This window comes from Mytilus californianus, unplaced genomic scaffold (assembly GCF_021869535.1).
Source record: "Mytilus californianus isolate M0D057914Y unplaced genomic scaffold, xbMytCali1.0.p SCAF_2, whole genome shotgun sequence".
Taxonomy (NCBI): domain Eukaryota; kingdom Metazoa; phylum Mollusca; class Bivalvia; order Mytilida; family Mytilidae; genus Mytilus; species Mytilus californianus.
Genome location: NW_026262668.1, coordinates 3,053,198 through 3,074,650, shown reverse-complemented (window position 1 = coordinate 3,074,650; position 21,453 = coordinate 3,053,198). Strand labels below are relative to the sequence as shown.

General features: G+C 33.0%; 1 protein-coding gene and 1 long non-coding RNA gene across 2 annotated transcripts in view; both read right to left on the bottom strand.

Moving 5' to 3' along the window:
- LOC127729080 (kielin/chordin-like protein) overlaps positions 1 to 10,931 on the bottom strand; it is a 93,692-nt gene extending 82,761 nt beyond the window's left edge. Inside the window, exons 1-2 of the mRNA XM_052236743.1 lie at positions 10,889 to 10,931; positions 9,766 to 9,972 (exon numbers count right to left, since the gene is read on the bottom strand). Coding sequence (XP_052092703.1) covers positions 9,766 to 9,972; positions 10,889 to 10,919 — 238 coding nt within the window. The 5' untranslated portion in view covers positions 10,920 to 10,931. The remainder of the gene's footprint in view (positions 1 to 9,765; positions 9,973 to 10,888) is intronic.
- The window catches only part of LOC127729082 (uncharacterized), a 131,858-nt gene that overhangs the window by 106,588 nt on the left and 3,817 nt on the right, over positions 1 to 21,453 (bottom strand). The window lies entirely within an intron of this gene.

Genomic DNA, 21,453 nt, shown 5'->3' with positions numbered 1-21,453 from the left:
AACATTGTATCACTTTCATTAATATCGTCCTGAATATGGCTGAAATATTGCTCGCTGGACGTTAAACAACTATCAATCAATCAATCTTACCTAATGCTGAACACAAATTAATTTTTTCTAGAATATATATACGTTGTGGAGTGTGTAAATTGGCCTTTCATGCCGATTGTGCAAAATACATAGATTTATTAGAATTGCTACAGATAAAAGAAGAAAATAGTGTTATTTGTGAGATCTGTGCTTGCAAATAGACAGGTATAATATTTGAAACCATTTAAAACTTCTGCTATAAACTTTTAAAGGGGCACTAGCTACGAGATATGAAAAAAAAATAAAATATGATTTTGTTTGGTTCAATCATTAAAATAAGTGAAATGATGAAATAATGATTCGTTTTTACCAACTAATTTGTTTCAATTTTGTCAAAATAAGCAAAGAAACATTGCTGATGAATTATTCACTTGCAAATGAATAATTCGACCTCATTGAATCCGTATTCATGTGACCTTAAATTTAACCCAATAGCTAAAGATTTGTTACGCATGCAGAAATCGTGGTCAGCCTTTTAAAGGAAAAGAATGTCAACATTGAAAGTGAAACAAAGGTGAAACATTTCCTTGACTAATTCGATCCACAAAAAAATCATTCCTATAGAGGTAAAAACGATAATTAACTTTTTATTTAAACTATAACATGAAATCAAACAGATATAGACAAATCCAATTACATGAGGTGGCTATTTATTTATATCTTTGTTTATATTTATATCGGGTTATATGACAATCGGCAGTCTCCGGTGGTCATCTCGAAAGTTGATAAGATTGCGTCTAGACTAAAATACACACGAAATTCTGATATATATTATCAAGTGCATGCAGTGTTAACTGTTTATTTCAGAATTATTATAATTTGAATATACGTTTTAGTATGTTGTAAATCAAATATGAGAATTTGAGTCAAATCGGTGAACATGAATTTGACAGCTAGTGCCCATTTAAGCCATTATTCCTACAATTTTTTTTCCATAATTTATTCTTACCTTACAGTCTGCCATTGCTGAATTTTGAGATCATTTTAAGAGATGAAATTGGTCATCAGAACATAGTAGAATTTGCCGGGTCTAATGGCTCATACATTTAATTTTTTCTAGTAAAATGCAAAATATTCCTAATTATTGGTGGTCTTCGTCAAAAGTTACCAGTCAGGTCTAGCATTCAACAAATTTTAACAACTCTGTACAGGATAGTTCACAGAATCGGGTAGGCAGCTTATGTTTTTTTTAATGCAAATACATATTTATGTCCTATTTATCGACTGATGATAAATGTGAACAACTAATACTTGAACTGATAAATATCAACAATACTAACAACACTCCATAAGGACCTGACCAAGTACATGTACATTTGTATTTACAGTTTAATATATTCATACTGCAACTAGTTTTGATTATGTCACAAATATAGTAACAAATATATATTTTGTACAAAGTGGATTTCATCGTGGCTCACTTTTCCCTTATAGGGGGTTCACTTAGGGATAGGAATAAGTTTGAAATTTGTGATAATCAATGTATCAATTCTAGTTGCAGTATAAAAACAATATCAGATCAAGAAAAATATAAACTTTTTTGTATTCTGCAAGAATCTGTAGAAGTGCTAAACCTCGCCCTTCCCCAGTTTCTCTGCCTCATACAAGAAAGTTTATATTTTCTGACATTGACCGAATATTGTACATTTAATTGCCTAGCCCCGTGAAATTGTAAAATGGCATATGCATAAAATTTACATGAAATTGTAAATAGTAAGTTCTTATTGTAATTTCAGTTCAGCTTTAGATACAAAAGAAATAAGGATGGAAGATATTCAAGATTTTGATTTAAATAACAGGTTTGTACAAATTCGTGTTTTTGTAATCACATTTCTTTGTAGCTCAGCAGGCTCAAATTGCCAATGTGTCCATATTGATCACTGTGTGTCCCCTGTTCGTCCTTAGATTCATATCTTTTCTGAATTACTGGGTCAAATAAAACCAAACATAATAATCATCTTTAGGTTGTACTGTCAAAATTGTTACTGATGACCCGGTTGACAGAGAGACAAGTTTTTGAAATTCACATTTTCAAATAACACACGGGACTAATCTAGTTAAAGAAATGGGCAAAGACTTATCTATATCTATACCCACTTCTCCAATTTGACTGTGAATCAGAAATTTTTATAACATTCTATGCAATTAGCAACAGGCCCACTATCCCAGGCTTGTAGAATTTACGTTAGGCCAGTAGGAATTGCATTTGGAGACCGGTATCAGCTATGAACAAAAAATCTAAATTTTGCTTTTGGCCTTCATCATAAAGATTGTTATATTGTCAGTCAAAATTAAACTCTTTTTTAAAATATTGTTTAAAATCACAGATTATCCTTGAATTATTATGCCCCACCTACGGTAGTAGAGGGGCATTATGTTTTCTGGTCTGTGCGTCCGTTCCGGATCAGGTTAAAGTTTTTGATCAAGGTAGTTTATGATGAATTTACAGTTGCATCAACTTGACACTTAGTACACATATTCATTATGATGTAATTTTTATACATCGACACAGACTGTAGCTCAAGCTCAAGCTCAAATTCAACTTCCACCAAACACAAATCTAGTCAGTCGTCAAAAGAAAAGAAATACATAAATCTAAGTTCAGATACAGATCCAGAAGTAAAATCTGAAATGTTAAGTATTTCCATAAAGAAAAGAATAATATTCCAGGAAGAACGGTAAAACTTTCAAAAATCCTCAGACAGGCATAGATAAATTGATTCAGTTCATGCAGAAGGTACAGGAACGAACGAGAGGGAGAGAGACAGCAGAGACATGAAGAATTCATCAGTAAACAAAACAAAGAGAAACTTCAACGTTTTAACAGACTTTTAAATGTGTTAATGAGTGAATAAGAACACATTTAATTTTCATTTGTTAAAGAAATGTTCACATGATAGGTTATCATAATTGAACAGACAATACTATATCATTTGTTGAGAAAATCACTTTTAAGATGTGGTGAACTGTTTATTAGCTTACAAGAATTCATCAGAAAACTAAACAAAGAGAAACTTCAACGTTTAGACATACTTTTAGATGTGTTAATGAGTAAATAAGAACCCATTTAGTTTTCATTTGTTAAAAATATGTTTACATGATGAACATACAATAATATATTATTTGTTGAGAAAATCAGTTTTAAGATGTGGTGACCTGTTTATTAGCTTACCAGAGCTTTTGCCATCACTTGGCGTCTGTTATCAGTCTGTTAACTTTTTACATTTTGATCTTCTCCTCCAGAACCACTGGGCCGAACTAGAACAAACTTTGTTGGGATACTCCTTGCATGGTCCTCTTCTACAATTGTGTCAGGTGACCTTGCCCCTCATCCAAGATGGCCGCAAAGTCCTCCGATTGGTCGAAAATTTGAAATATTTTTTAAAAATTCTTCTTCAGAACCACCGGGGGAATGAAACAAAATTTAGCCAAAACAGTCCTTGGGTGGTCCCCTTTGAAAATTGTGTTCGTTGACCCAGTCCGCTATCCGAATGACCGCCATGGCCAATTTGCAAATTAGCAAAGTTTTCTTTAAAAAATGAAACACAAATCTTCTTCTTCAGAACCACTGGTTAAAATGAAACCAAATTTGCTACAAATAGTCCTTGGGTGGTCCTCTTGTAAATTTCTGTCAGTCTGCCATGGCTAATTATGTATATAAGCAGTTTCCATTCAAAATCTTCAAAGGTAGTCTGGGGGGAAATTAAAAAAAAATGTCCATCGGTGGTCCCACTTGAAATTGTGTTCAGTTATTTGGTCAGGTTTTACTGTCTAGAAAATGGTGCTGTAAGATTACTGGTGAGCGACTACAGTCTCCCAGGTGCCTTTGTTTTCTTGTTACATTTTTTTATTTGTTTTGTTTGAACACTTTAAATGTCAATTAAAGAATAAAGCCATAATCAGAGGAAAGCTTAAGGGTATAATTGAGTGTGCTAGTGTACATGTTAATATGCTACAGAGTATGTCAATCTGGTACAAATCAGGCATCATATCTCATTCAGGGTTTGACACTAACTTCTCAAAAGGATTGTTTCAGTTTTAAAATTATGTGACTTTTGTCAAACTTTGCATTTAGGTCCATTGCTCAGTAACACATTAATCCATGGTGATATATGACTGAATACGAAATACCGGTCACTGAATTACATTTTCCTTTTAAAACTACCTTGTTTCAAAGACGTTTGACTTGTCCTATACATTTGTAGATAAGATATTTAATCACTACAATTCTTTTGTTAAGTACAACAACTTTAAACAACAATCGGATCACATTGACCTACATTCCATGCACAAAAAAACTGTAATCAAGTCTTTTTTTTTTTGTTATATTAAAAGGGAAATGGAAATAAATGTAAATGAGACAAAACCTAACACATATTAATACATTATAGTATTGGAACAGCGCCTTGATTACTGTTCTTTATTCCACATTTGCTGTGAAGCTTCAATAATGAGCAAACTCATGCTTCACAACAAATTGGGAACGGCCCCTTTTTGTCAATGTATTTGGCTTCCCAACATTTTGGTCTTGATATTTTCGTTCACGCTGTTCTTTATGTTTCTTAACCTTTCGGTATGCAGTCAGACTGGTCAGACTGGTTGATGGAATCAAAATCACAAAAAATATTGAGTATTTTAAAATGTGAATAACTAGAAAAAACGATGTACATGTATAAAATACAAAGACAGAAAACATAACATATTTAAACAGCTAGGACTGATATGTATGTGTGTGGTGTGAGATCAATATATTTGTTGATGACCATGCAATGAGCTTTACTCGTGTCATGTATTTGTTTAAACTTCATGTTTGTGTACATCTACTTTGTGATGTGCACCATCATAAATAAAGCAACAACAACATTGAAGAGGAATGATATTTTTAGATATAAAATTGAAGTATCATATATGTTCCCTTTATTTATATATAAATCTCATTTTATTTTTTCAAGAATTAAGTAAAGTAGCGGCAATATCATATCTAGTTGCTTCAGCCCTTGGCAAGTTCCTGAATATATTTGGGTAGCTATTAACATTTTGAGCTTCGTTCATATCAATAAAGTCTTCAATTTCATCATCACATATGATATACAAGTTGTGTAGAATACAGGAAGCTATTACCAGTTTGCATATAATTTTAACATCTTTACAGTAAACTTTCTGTAAACGACGAAAACGGCCTTTCAAATGAGCATTGGCTCTTTCCACACACTGGTGAGCACTCGACAAAGATTAAGTATTTTTTTCTGTTGTCTCTGTATGGGGTAATCAACCAACGACGAAGAGGATATGCACCATCTCCTATTATGAACTTGATGATGATATGAAATTTAATATTCCAATAGTATTACACATCAAAGTTTATTGTAGGGTCATTTACAACTGGATATATGTTTAGTTTTATTAACCTCTTTAATATCAATTACGTGCAATACATTTTATATAAAAAAAAAATAAAATACGGCTAATTATGTATGCGATTAAATTATTTATTGCACTTTCCGGATACATCGGCGAATCCTTTGAACTCGATTTTCACTTTGGCCGCCACCCACGATCTAAAATGTCTTTATGTTTTAATGAGACAAATGGATGAATATTAATATAATTTTTAAAAAATGTGAATCGTGAGTGGCGGCCAAAGTAAAAATTGCCAAGTTTTGCGGGAAAATTCACCAAAAACGTCGTTTTCCGTAACCGTCCCCGATTTTAGATACTTATTTGGCCATAGAAGAATTGCAATATTACGGAAACAACATCATATCGATAACAGAAATACATCTAGCTATCTTTCGGCGAGAAATGGAAATCCATCGTTGAATTTTAAAAAATAGCATATTACAGGACCGTATTAAATGCTTCGTGAACCTTGTCCTTTTAGCCAACAAAAGACAAAAACCAATAATAGATTTAACAAGATTTATTATACAATTTTACAAGAAATATTATACAAATTGAAATGTCAGCTTAACTGTTTAGATATATGTCCGATCCTTTGTCTTTTACCAATATTAAATTTTGTACGCCAGACGCGCGTTTCATCTACAAAAGACTCATCAGTGACGCTTAAACCAAAAAGATAAAAAAAAAAAGGCCACTTATGCTATTCTTTCACACATTCGTATGTCTTTCCCACCAACATGATTATCTTTGGTAGTCTCTGTTAAACTTATTAATATCTTGTTAGATTCGTGATTAAGAGATTGACATATTAAATAGACTCATTTCTATTGTTGAAAATGTATTTTATCCTCTAGTTTTCTTTGGTTGTTTTCTCATCAACGTTAACTCAGTATATCCTTTTAGTCACTTATATTAATGATAGAGGTGCATCTTGATAGTTATTTTTAAGCGTGCACTTATTTGGTAATTACCATCTATATGTCAACAGAAATAAATGCACTTGGCTTAACCTCTTTCTTTTCGTGATATAGAGTTCGAGTAAAGATTACAGGTACAAAAAAAATCTACAGAGTGGGATACCGTAAATGACCCTTAGAAAAACAGTTGTCTAATAAAAGAAAATATCGTATCTAAAAGTCAACCACAGTGATACTGTATGTCTGGATGTTTCAGAACTACGAATGCAAGTCTTCGGCTGTTTTTATTTAGGTTGCATAAACATTCTTTCAGTTCAAATTACTTTGAATTTGGATGCTTTCTCATATACGTGTACTCAATACATCCTTTCAATCAATTACATAAATAATAGAGGTGCATCATGATAGTTATTTTTTAAGCGTGCGCTTCTTTGCTAATTGCCATCAATATGTCAACATAAATAAATGCACTTGGATTAACCTCTTTCTTTTCGTGATATAGAGTTCGAGTAAAAATTACAGGTACAGAAACAAATCTACAGAGTGGGATACCGTAAATGTCTCTTAGAAAAACAGTTATCTAATAAAAGAAATATTTTAATCTAAAAGTCAATCACAGTGATAATGTTTGTCTGTAAGGCGTACCTTTTTGTTATCAGGATGTTTCAGAACTACGAATGCAAGTTTTTATTGAGGTTGCATAAGTTTTCTTTCGGTTCAGAATACTTTGAATTTGTACAAAGTAAACGGATAAATAAAACAAAAAATAACTATGAAATTATAGTCAAATCCAGTGCAACTTTAGAACCTTCGCAATCCAAATATGGATCCCTTTTATTTACAAAATCTGACTTTGTTGTTTTGAAAGATATTGAGTGTATAAAAATCAGAATGACAAAATTGCAGATTTGAATCATCAAAATACGCTGTTAACAATCATCATTTGATAAAGCACTCGTGGTGTTTTTGAGAGACAAATTTGAAAATAGTGGTCATCGTGAAAAAATCATTTTCTATTTTAACGTATACTATTTGCTTATATTTCCCCTTAAAAGGTAGTAAAAATGATATGTCTTGCAATGTATATCTCTAATGAAGTTGATATTCACGGACAGTAAAAGCATAAAATAGATTTTCAATTGATATTTTATAGTGTGTCTTTCTTTGTTGTACTGTTTCACTACTATTTCAAGTTAGGGTGAAGGTTTTCGCCTGTTAAAACGTTTAACCCCGCTGCATTTGTTTTCACCTGTCCTAAGTCAGGAACCTGTTTCAGTAGTTGTCGTTTGTTGGTGTGGTTCTTAAGTGTTTCTCGTTTCTCGTTTCTCGTTTTTTTTATATAGATTAGACCGTTGGTTTTCCTGTTTGGATAGTTTTACACTAATCATTTTGGGGCCCTTTATAGTTTGCTGTTCGGTGTGAGCTAAGGCTCCGTGTTGATTGTTTACTTTAAACACATTGTGACATGGATGGAGGGTTGTCTCATTGGCACACATACCACATCTTCTTATTTCTATTGAAATAACATGTATAATAATTAAACGCAAATGTCGAATATTTCATCTTTTATTTTACAATGAGTTATATTCGGTATGTTGTTAGTTAATGCACTCAGTTGGTGGTGTTTTCAAATAACACATCATCAGCGTCGAAAATTGACATGTACATGTATTACATCCGTCGTCACACTTGAACGATACACCTTCCTTATAAACTCTTCCGCCATTTACACATGTACCTGTGATGATAGATAATCAAAGCATCAGAACATTAAATAGAATTTGAAAATAAATTCATAATTTACGTATAACTGAAAGAAAACCACAAAAAGGCATTTCCGGGACAAGAATAGACACACATAGTTTTGCAACAAAAACAAGCAACTCTGAGGGTAAAGACGTTCGTACCATTTATCGTATATTTCTAATGTCAAAATGCATATGTTATCCCGTTACAATTAGAGTCGAGTGTTCAATGACGTCCTTTACCGTAATTTGACATCGATGCAACCGACGGCTTACCTTAAAAATGGAACTCCTGATTGTCTTTTGGTTATAGGCAAAACATGTCCCGTACCATATGACATTTAAATATCATATATCACGAAAGTCACACTTGTACACATTGGTGCACCCTGACCAACACATTGATACACTATTGCTGTATACAGAAAGTCACACTAATACAACATTTATTCACACTGAACTTCACACTAATACATCATTGATGAACACTGAACGTCACACTGATCCGCAATTAATGCACAACGGACGTCACACTGCCACCCCATTGGTGTACACTGATCGTCATACTAATACAACATTGATTCACCCTTAACATCGCACTAATACATAATTGATGTACACTGAACGTCACACTGAACGTCACAGAGCTATACAATTGATGTACACTGAACGTCACACTGACACACCTTTAATGTACGCTGAACGTCACAATAACATTGATTCACTCTGAATGTCGAACAATTGCACGTTACTTATACAATATTGATTCACATTGATACACCACTGATGCACACTGAACGTCACCATGATACACGAATGATTATACTGAACGCCATACTGATACACGATTGATGCTGCTGAACAAAACCCTGATACACAACCGTTAATACACACTGGACTTCACACGGATACACTAGTGACGCATACTGACCAATCTGGAAAACAGACAGACAAGTACACCTTACAATCATTCTTTACAAATAATGAAGTTGACCTGGCATTTATAGGATCTGGGAGACGGACCTGAAAAGTTGACAATAATCACTAAAACTTGGAAAGAGGTCTAGCTCAGGTTAACGCTATCTTACGCTTATACATAGTTTTCAATGTTACTATACAAACTATAGTTGGCATATTCCCAAACGACATGTGTAAATAACATAAAGATCTACATAAGGAAAAACCTGTACACAGTCAGGAATATGACAGTTGTTTTCCATTGGTTTGAAGTGTTGGAGCTTTTGATTTAGCCATTTCATAAAGGATTTTCCGTTTTGAATTTCCCTTGGAGTTCGGTATTTTTGTAATTTTACTTTTCACATTCTGCGACTTGCGCTAAGGAATAGCTGATATGTGACGACGAAGCACAAGCTTGCTTAAAAAGGCAATTGACTTTATTTTGCCAAAATAAGACTCCTTTCTTTTAAATCAAACCCCGAGCGATAGATCATGCTTTTGTAACTTTTCAGAAAACGAATAATATTTACAGTTGAATTACGAATAAAAACCCTTTTGAAATTAATTTCCCGATATTTCCCGTTATAAAAAGTGTTTCTGTTTTTATTTTGTGTAGAATAATATAACCTTCATCAGAACATAATTGTAGTTACCTTTACAGTAAGGACACCCAGTCTCTGGTATAATGGGATCAGAACAGTCAGCTGCTGGACAATCCCATTCAATGCAGTACATATTTTGGTCAGTCATCAAGGAATGGCACGTTCTGCCTAACCGGGCACCCTTTGGAATTGCTGGTATAGTTTCACCAGCTGTATACACAACACATCTTCTACCCAGTACACCTGTTATCCCTACACCTACATAATGATTAAAACAATATCATGAGGTCTTAATCTTGTTATGTATTTTCAAACAACTAACTCAGCCAATTCTATCATAATAAAGCTGATTTATATATGTTTTATTCTTAAAAACTTTTAGTTTTCCAAACATTGATTGATCATACGTTCCTAAGGGATATGTTCTACCAAAAGTGTGTGCATTGAAACCATATGTTAACATTACGTGTATCAATTTGGTTAGATATTGTTAAACTGAACATCAAATAGTGCATCTATAGAGGATCGGCATCTTGAATTTGTCTCTTGTTTGTATAAGAAATAATCGTTTGACCTCGTGTCCTATAAACAATTATGACTTTTTGGTTCATGTGGAATCACATGGTGGGTGATGCAAGCATAGCAGAAGACATTTGTTTACTTTGGTTCTTATCTTGTCAATGGATGTATGAGATTTGAATATTTGTAAACTAAAACTGTGAATTTATCTTTAAAATTAAATTTTGAATGCATGAATATTCAACTCAAATGAATTTATGGAAATTCATATACTAGAAGAAAGTAAAATAACAAAAAAACGAACTCCAAGGAAAATTCAAATCGGAAAGTAGTAAATTAATAAGTGTCTATCCAGCTAAAATATAGATGATGCACAAGAAATAAACTAAAATTGAGATTAAAGGGAGTAAAAATATATCCCTGATAATACACAATTTTCATTTAAAAAAACCAACATGCTGAATATGTAACATCGAGAATAATCACGTGCCAAATATAACTAGATAGCTAATTCAACAGGTCAAATGCATAGTTTTGTTCCTATGCATGGTAGCAATTGTTATCAATCGTGTTTTGAAACGACAATATAACCTTTGTCTTTTTGTATTATCTACAACCTTTAAAAACGATATCAAATTTAAAAGATCGCACTTACCAAACACGAAGCAAATAAGTAAGATATTCATTTTCCTTTTTATTCTTGCAACCTACGTCTAAAACGTAAACATATAATCTAAGTAGGTGTTGCTCAACTGAAATCGGTATCTCTAGAAAAACGAAAGTGCCCTAGATAGTTGTCAGTATAGATAACAAACACACGAATATCTACCTTATGGTATTATAGAAATATCTTTGTAATCTAACTACGCATAATTCTTCGTCATTATAAAAAATCGATCGAGTAATAACAAAATACAAAAACAACAGTGATGTCATAAACTATACAATATTGATGTATATGTAGTATTCTGATTTCTGTTTTAGAAAAATGAAACTCGAATGAATTACGGACGGATTAGAACCAGGTGCAAATGCACCTATAAGTCATATCCACAGCCGTGTCAAGTAGCATAATGTAAAAACAGAATAAAGGGAGGTTTGAGTACATCAAATTTAAAAGTTGTCCAATGCTTTTCTATAAATGTTTGTCTACTGTATATTATATCATTTTATTATATATAATGTATACAATTGCCCTTAAACTTTCTGAAAAAAATAGCCACTATTTGACATTGTTTTAATTCAACGAAAGTCCAGTGTCATGGTTTACTTCAGTGATATCATTTAGTTAGTTTAATTTCGCCATGGTTCAGTTCGTACATCTCATCATTTACAAATAATTAAAAAGTAGTGATGACAATGAGCAAACCTCATACCACATGTACAAATATTCATACAAGAATGGCGCTATGTAAACATCTATGACCAAGATAATAACTTACATGATTTTTTCTTGTGTTCTTCTTGTGCTGTCGATAACTGTCATTAAAACATATATAACAACATATACGAAATTAAAATTAGGCCTAATTCGGTCGTACAATTTGTTTTAATTTTGTGTAATGTTATTTACTTTAATTATTCTGAAAATGTGAAAAATTTTCGAATATAGCTGATATTCCCAGTTCGTCTTGTTAATTTACCAACTCAAAAACAAAAACACTAAGTTATGGCGATTTTTAGATAACTTCTATCATGTGTATCACTTTCATTTTTCATTTTTCGTCTATAATTAAATCAAATTGGAAATAGGAATTCGGAATTCGGAATCATCTTCAATCTTTGTTGAGGAAAATAGAACTAACCATGATCTTGCTACAAAAATCCAACGAAACAAAGATATTAATTTGATAAAATGTAGCGCAGTAATTTTTCCTGAATTGCCAAAGAATGTGTTGACTCTATCTCAAAAACCAAAAAATTAAGAGTTGATTGGTCTCTGATTTATAGATCCATATTCCATTACCTTAAACGATTCAAGTTTAAGTTACATCACATAAAACCATCGGAACTTTCACTCTGTGTAATTACTGAGCAAGATATAAGCAAGACACTTCAAATCATTGCAAATAAGCAAAGGGCTTAATTCAACATCATTTTTGGGGGGTTTCTTAAGGGATATTCTACTGTTTTCTAAATCTGCAAAATATAAGTAAAATTTGTATAAACTGTTATCTTCTTATCTGATGATGCATCATATTTATTCTGATATCGTTATAGAGTCTACAGACGCATCTATTTTCAGCACTTGTAGCACTTCCACCCTGACAACAATCTTGTCAAAAAAATTGAAGATTGTCTGTCACTCACACAAAAACACAATATTTAAATTTAGATTTTTCAGCGCTTTCAAGATATTTAAGTAAAACGTAAACTGCCTATATTTTTTTTGTCGGAGGCTGCGATGGTAACCAATAAACCAAATTTTTGGTAGTTTTTACTATAAATGTCTAAATTTTCTGTTACCTTTTACCTTTTGATGGCTAAAGTGAATCTTAAAGTTTTAGACAAAAGAAAGGCAACAAATTTGAATTATAACAAAACAAACTCATTAAAGATAGCAGGTTTATCATTTGGTATGCAATACGTGCGTGTCGTCTTCAGAAGGCTCACCAGTGGCACTCGAACCAAAAGAATTAAAAGACCGAATCAAATACGAAGTTGAAGAGCAAATGAAACCGAAAATATCAAATACGACTAAGGCAGTATATGCCTATTAGTAAACAAAAATGTTCTATTATAATAACAGAGTTTTTTTCTCGTGCTGTGTGGGGGCCGTGAAAATTTTCCCTGCGCTTGATATGTATGCTATTCTGTATTTTTAAAATTATGGTGTATTTTTTTCTTGTGATAACTTCTCTGATGTGTGCCACATCATTCTCTCAATTTTAGGCAAGTTTTTGTACTAAGAATTTAATAAGACGCACACCACATATTTTTGGCCCTCATTCTTATCCACGTTAAATTTTTCACATCCAAACATTTTATGGGGGTGGGATCAATATACTGTTATTTATACATCAGACCGTACTGGTTACCGGAATTTTGGATACACCAAACAGGTACTTCATATCTGAAAAAACAGGCAATATATGACCTCAATTATAGAATTCACTCATACATTTTTGTATTGTTCTAAATTATCAGTCAATATGTGTTCTACAAGAATCACCAGTCCTTCGCCTTTCATCTGATACCTTAAATACTAAAATATATCCTACACAGTTTTACATTTACGCCTATGTGTAGGAACTAATTTGTTTTAAATATGTACTACTTTCCAGTATGTTCTTTTTTTCAGCGGACCCGATTTGGTGGTGTTACATTTATCCAAATTATTTTGCAAAGAATTTCGTTCAAACCGGTGCTAGGGGCCGTCTTAAACTTGCAGTGAGGTAAGAGTCTGTCTGTTCCGTGTTGAAGTCCTCACTTAGACTTTGAGCGCTGTTCCTTTGCTTTTTGTGTTTTTCGCTATGCATGTATTGATTTTGTGTCATGAATGTATATCCATATCCTTTGTTTTTCTATAAAGGTTGTGAATAGTTCATCATTTTATAAACAGTAAATTTATCAATGATATTTCATGTCAGGACTCTTGATACCCCTGCGGACGAAACGTCTACACAGTGTGGTATAATTGCCAATGAGACAACTTTCCACCAGAGACCAAATGAAATAGAAGTTAACAGCTATTGTTCATCGTACGGCCTTCAACAATGAGCAAATCCCACAATGCTTCTGCATCCTAAATAAAACTAACACATACAGCTCCGATGGTTAGCACTGCGTGAAAAATAAAATAAAAAAAATACAGATCTCCAAGAAAAATTCAAAAGGCAAAATCAAAAGCTCAAACACATCAAACGAATGGCAAACAACTGACATATTCCTGACTTGTTTGAACAACACATTTTCATTGATCCCATTTAGTGCTGATATTATTAACGTTGGTAGGCCTTCATTGCCTTCATTGCCTTCCAAAGACATGAACAGAATAATCTTTGATGGTATCTGGTAAATGTATTCATAACTTTTTAAATTACTGGCGATTTATATATTGTAATATAAAATAGACACATGTGTATTGGTGATTACTGTATGGTGTACTCTTATAACCTTAACGGTACCAATTGTTCTGCACTCGATACGCATTTCGACAACAAAAATCTCTTCAGTGATGCTCGAGGTTAAAATATTTGAAAATCAAAACAAAAAATACCAAATGTATATCTCTCGGTTTCTGTGGTTTTTATCTCATCTACGTTCATTCAACATATCCTTTCATTCACTTCTATTAATACTAGAGGTGTTATGCCAACGATTTATTAACAGAAACAACTGCATCTGGCTTACAGAAACAAATAGTGGCCCTAGGAATAACACTTATCTAGTTAACGAACTGTCCTAAATGTTTTAAATTTAAAGTCAATCAAATCCGGATTGTATGCGGTAGATCTAGTTATGTTTATTTTTCAAACGGTTTTCAATTTGTACAATATGAAAACGGATGGATACCGTTTGTTATGGGAACCAATGTGATTCATCAAGAATTTTCCATGGCTTGAATTAAGAAATTTTATTAAATTTTTCCATTTTAGAATGGCCATTGTTCGCAGTATTTAGTGCAATTACTGTAAACGAAAAATATGTATCGTAAATCAGGTGATAAAATCAATCAGAAATCTTTTGAGTCGTTTATATAACAAAAGTAATCAGTGTTCTTCTGTTTATTAATTTAAAGGTAAACTTTAAAGTTATTACTAATGTTTGCTAGTAAAAAATTTACACATAAAACAGAGATGGATGAACTTTTGAAGAGTGAATCAAATGCTGGCATGATACAATTATATTAATTGGTGGCCCTATTATATGTCGAAGGTCTGTAATAAAGGCATGAGGATGTCTTTATAATGATCCGAGAAAACGCCGAGGAACATTACAGTTATTTTTTCTGACCAAAAAAGATATGTAACAAGTCTTTATGAAACGCCTATTATATATATATAATTACTTAATACATTTATGAAACAACTAAACAGAGGAAATGTTTTATAAACCAACTAAAGTATAAACGGTGCATGTAACAGCCAACAGGGCATTATTACTTTGGCAATTGTATATAAAACCAGTTGTCATGTTTAAACTAATATGGACTTTTCATACCAATAGAACTACAACTCAAACCTGTTCGTAGAATGTAATACTTGACATAAAGGAAATTAATCATAATATCTATGATGATATTTGTCTTCGACCGATGAATATAGATTCTAGTAGAGTAGTCCATAAAAACTGCTCGCCATAATGAATATTGGGTATTCTAATGATCGCCAAGGAATATATTTTTGTCCCGTCTGATAAGGCTGCTAACAATATCATTATTGTTTGAGGTAAATTTTACATTGATGTTCTACAAAAGGAAATCATGAATTCACCAACATTCCAACTGACTCCATTTTCGGAAAATGACATTTGTGACAAACATAAACTTTTAGCTACCTCTTTACAAGCAGAACCAAATACAATGAAAGTTCCAACTATGTACTGGCTTCCGAAGCTGCATAAAACTCCATACAAATATAGATTTATTTCGTCTTCAAGCCATCGTTCCACTCCTTAACTATCTATTCTACCTACTAGTACACTTGGTACAATCAAAAACCTGGTAATAAATTGTTCAAATAAGGCCTTTGAAAATGGTGGAATTAATTACTTTTGGAGTATCAAAAATTCGTCGGAAGAACTTGATAAATTGCATGCTTATATTGGTGATTTCGAATCTGTACAAAGTTTAGATTTTTCTACCCTATATACCACGTTGCCTCATAATCTTATTAAGAAAAAATTCACACACCTGATTAAATAGGCATTTAAAATGTCGGAATGCGAATATATATATTCAAACTCTTTAAGGTCATTTTTTAGTAACAACTAACAAAAAAACTATGTCAATTGTACCTGCTTTGATACTATAACTGCCCTTGAATTTTTACAAGATAACATTTTTGTTCGCTATGGAGATTCCGTTTATCGTCAGGTTATCGGAATTCCCATGGGGACTAACTGTGCACCACTTATTGCGGACCTGTTTCTGTATTGTTATGAGTTACAATTTATGACTAAAATCAGCAAAGACCCATCGAAACAACATCTGATTCAAAAATTTAATAACACTTTTAGATATTTAGATGATATATTGGCTCTCAATAATGACTACTTCAGTATGTACACTAAAGAGATTCATTCTGCCGAACTTACTTTAAATAAAGCTAATACTAACAATGAACACTGCCCTTTCCTGGATCTTGATATCTTTATCTTTACCGGGAAGCTTAATACCAAAATTTTTGATAAAAGAGATGATTTTTCATTTCCTATTGTTAATTATCCATTTTTAGATGGTGACGTTCCCTTGTCGCCATCTTATTGTGTTTATATATCTCAACTTGTTCGATTCGCTCGTGTATGTAACAATGTATTTGATTTCAACGAAAGAAATCTCTGTATTACTGCAAAAATTATTACACCAGGGTTTTCGATATCACAAACTAGTTAAAACATTTACTAAATTTTATCATCGGTACAAGGACATCATTCGTAAATATAAATCAACATGCAGACATCTTATACGTTCAGGTATTTCACATCCAATATTTTATGGTAATATTCTTTACAAAGCACAAAAATGTCTGCATTCACCTCAAAAGCTAACCAAACCTTTAAACAGACTTATTCGAAAAGGATATAGTTACGATACTGTTGTCAAGTCATTAAGGATTGCATATTTTGGTATTAATATTGATTCACTCATAGGGTCTTTGCATCGGAAATAAACACATTTATTCTAAAATCAGTTGTTGGCATGATACAGGTTATGTTCTCATATATTTTATGATGGTATGATACTAAACCCCTAACGGGAAGGATTGTACTTGATTTTCATATGATGAAGACATAATCTTTCAATCAGTTTAATTGAGGTCTGGAGCTGGCATGTCAGTAACTGCTAGTAGTCCTTTGTTCATTTATGTATCATTGTCATTTTGCTTAGTTTCTTTTGTTACCTATTCTGACATCGGACTCGGACTTCTTTTAAACTAAGTTTTACTGTGCGTATTGCTATGTGTTTCTTCATTCTACATTGGCTAGAGGTATAGGGGGAGGGTTCAGATCTCACAAAACATGTTTAACCCCGCCGCTTTTTGGCGCCTGTCCCAAGTCAGGAGCCTCTGGCCTTTGTTAGTCTAGTATGTTTTTTTTAAATTTTAGTTCATTTATATGTTTTGGAGTTTAGTGTGACGTCCATTTTCGCTGAACTAGCACACAATTTTAGTTAGGGGCCAGCTGAGGACCACCTCCGGGTGCGGGATTTTCTCGCTGCATTGAAGACCCATTGGTGGCCTTCGGATGTTGTCTGCTCTTTGGTCGGGTTGTTGTCTCTTTGACATATTCTCCATTTCCATTCTCAATTTTATTTTTAAATTCATCAATAATGACCCCGTAACAATGCCCTGTTGGCTTCTATGTAGATAAGACAAGCATGATCAAAAGTTTTAATGCTCAACGTTGCCTTCATTTAGAAATAAAGTTATTAATTTTGGTAAAAATCTGTCGTCTGTAAAACCGATGTTATGAATTGGTCCTCTACATATCCTATTGATATACGTTCATGTATTGTCTTCATCCCATTCATCGGTTTTCACCGACATATTCGAGGTAGCCTCATTTTCGCGTTTCAACTCTTTCCGCGTAAAAAAAAACAAAAATAAAACTGCCGCGAAAAATTCAGTTTAAAGTACACAAACAAAGAAATGAGGGTCATCATAGAATAAAGATTTCCTCCTTAAAAATCGCCACGATATCAAACCTCAATCAATCAATCCCATTTAAAAAGTAGTAAAAGTAAAATGGGAATATCTCTAATTAAAATTGAAACAGCAAATGTATGAAATAAATTTGAAATTACACATATAACAAAAAATATGAAATATTTTAATATTTAATCTTTTATTTTACAATCATTTATCCTAGGATACGATGTTGTCAGTTAATATTTTACAAGCACTCTGCTGGTGGTGTTTTCAAAAAGCACGCCCTCATCGACGACATGTGACACGTGCATGTATTACATCCATCGTCACACTTGAATGATTCACCATACTGATACACTCTACCGCCGTCTACACATGTACCTGTGATGATAAATATTAAGATGTTCAGAGGTTTAAATGATAGGAGAAACAAAAATAAGCATACTATTGACGGAAAACCATAAGTAGACAGTTATAATGCCATTATAAAAACACAATATACAAAATGAATAAGCAAATTTGAGAGTAAAGATGTTCAGACATTTTCTCGTACATTTTCAATATCACAATGTTTATGTTATGACGAGTGATTGTTCAATAATGTCCTTAAAAGATTGACATCGGATAAACACACACAATCTATTCAGAAGTAAAGACAGTTAAACTAGTTACTCGTTTATTGGTAATAAACAAACACTCTCAAGTCTGTCATTGAAAGTCAAATAAATTACATACTGTACATCAAATTATTACACTAAATAACTCATCAATGCATACTGAACGTCACACTGGTACACCTTTAACTTACACTGAACGTAACACTGACACAAATATGATGCATACTGAACGTAACACTGGTACACCATTAACTTACACTGAACGTAACACTGATAAACCGTTGGTAACATACTGAATGTAACACTGGTAAACCATTGAATGTAACACCAATACGCAATTGATGCACACTAAACGTCACACTGGCATACCATTGATATAAAAATACACCATTCATGGACAATGTAAGTCACACTAATACACCATATATCGTGTTCTTAATTTTTCTAAACTGTCAGAAAACGTAAAATATGTACAAATATTGCAAATGAATGACGAATAAAAGAAAATTATCAAAATTAATTTCCTGTAATAAACCGTGTGTCTTTGTATTTTATGTTTTTATTAGAGGGTAGCATAGCCTCCATCAGAACATACTTGTAATTACCTTTACAGAAAGGACAACCACTATATGGTATAATGGGATTAGAACAGTCAGCTGGGGGACAATCCCATTCAATGCAGTACCAATTTGGGTTGAAAATTACAGAATGGCACGTTCTACCGAACCGGGCACCCTTTGGAATGGCTGGTATAGTTTCACTCGCCGTATAAATAACACATCTTCTACTTAGTACACCTGCAATCCCTAGACCTGCATGAGGATAAAAGCAATGTCATGAGGTCTTTATCTTATCATGTACATATATTTTCTAACAACTAGTTTAGCCAATTTAAAGAAAACAAACTGATTTACAAATCTTATTCTCAAAAACGCTTTGGTTCCAAAACACTGATTAGTTAAACGTTCCTAAAGGATATAATTTAACAAGTAGGCCCACTTATTTGTTGGCCTACTTGTAGTACCCACTTGTGTGCTAGCCCACTTGTAACTTACTTACTTTCGCTGGCCTACTTGCAGTACCCACTTATTTGTTGACCCACTTCTCAGTACCTTGTTATTTGCTAGCCCAGTTCGCATTACCCACTTAATTGTTGGCTCTCTTTGCGATACCCACTTATTTGCTGCTCCACTTTGCAGTACACAATTATTTACTTATTTTGTTGGCCTACTTGTAGTTCCACTTATTTGCTAGCCCACTTGCAACTTACCCACTTATTTGCTGGCCCACTTTGAAGTGCCCACTTATTTGTTGGCCTACTTGTAGTTCCACTTATTTGCTGGCCCACTTTGCAGTGCCCACTTATTTGTTGGCCTACTTGTAGTACCCACCTATCTGCTACTCCACTTGTAACTTAACCACTTATTTGCTGGCCCATTTTTGCAGTACCCAATTATTTGTTGGCCTACTTGCTGCACCCACTTCTTTCTTGGTCTACTTGTACACTGTCTATTGACATTGTAACCATATGTTTACATTACTTTTTTGGTTTGACTCTGTGAAACTGAACACCAAACTGCATTAATAGAAGACTTTGTCTCTCGTTTTATAAAGAATAATCGTCTTATCTCGTCATTTTTAACTGATTATGATTTTTCAGCTGAGTGAGGATTCGCCTGGCGGATAATGATTTTTCGGCTGAGTGAGGATTCGCCTGGCGGATATTGTTTTTTCGGCTGAGTGAGGATTCGCCTAGCGGATAATGATTTTTCGGATAAGTGAGGATTCGCCTGGTGGGTAATGATTTTTCGGATGAGTGAGGATTCGACTGGCGGATAATGCAAGCAAATAAAGCAGGAGATGCTAAACCTGTCGATTTACCCGTTCCTGCTCTGTTTGGAGTTATCTAATTGTTTTACTTTGATTTTTATCATCTTGACGAATTTAGGATATTAAACTTTATCTTTAAAAACAATTTTGAATGTATGAATATTCAACTCGGGTATATTTCAGGAAATCTATATATAGTGTATTAATAAACGTGTCTATTCAGCTAACATAGCGGTCATGAACAAACAATCACTTAAATCTAGATTTAAGAATTCTTTCTAAATATTTTTTTTAAATCCTAAAGGTCTAAAAAAAAAAACTTGCTAAGTATGTAACTTAGAGAATTACCATGTGTCAAATATTAATTGATAATTATTCTAACAGGCAAATGTGAAGTTTCATTACCATTTTTGCTCTTAAAATCAGTATCATCTACAATCGTTTCAAGATGTATCAATTCTGATATAATAACTTACCAAACACGAAACATACAAATAAGATCTGCATTATTCTTTGTATTTTTGTCCTCTATATCTAAAACGTAAAAATGTCATTTTTTGAAACAAGTCTTGCGCAAACTGAAATCAATATATATTTAAAAAATAAAGAAAACTTCCTAGATTATTGACAGTATAGATAACAAACACATATTACGAATATGTACCGTAGGAAACAATTAAAATATGTGTATCCACTAACTACGCATAAATCTACGTCATTTCGAAAGATTCGCCTCTGTAATAGCCAAATGAAAATACAGCGGAGTCATAAAATATAAAATATTGTTGAACATGTAGTTTACCGATTTCAGTTTTAGTTCTGGGACTGGAACTGGACGGATTAGAACCAGGTGTAACCATTCACAGCCTTATAAGGTAGCATCAAGTCAAAACAGACTAGATGCAGTAAAGGAGCAATGCGATTTGAAACCAAATATTCCAAAATAAATGAATGAGTATTTA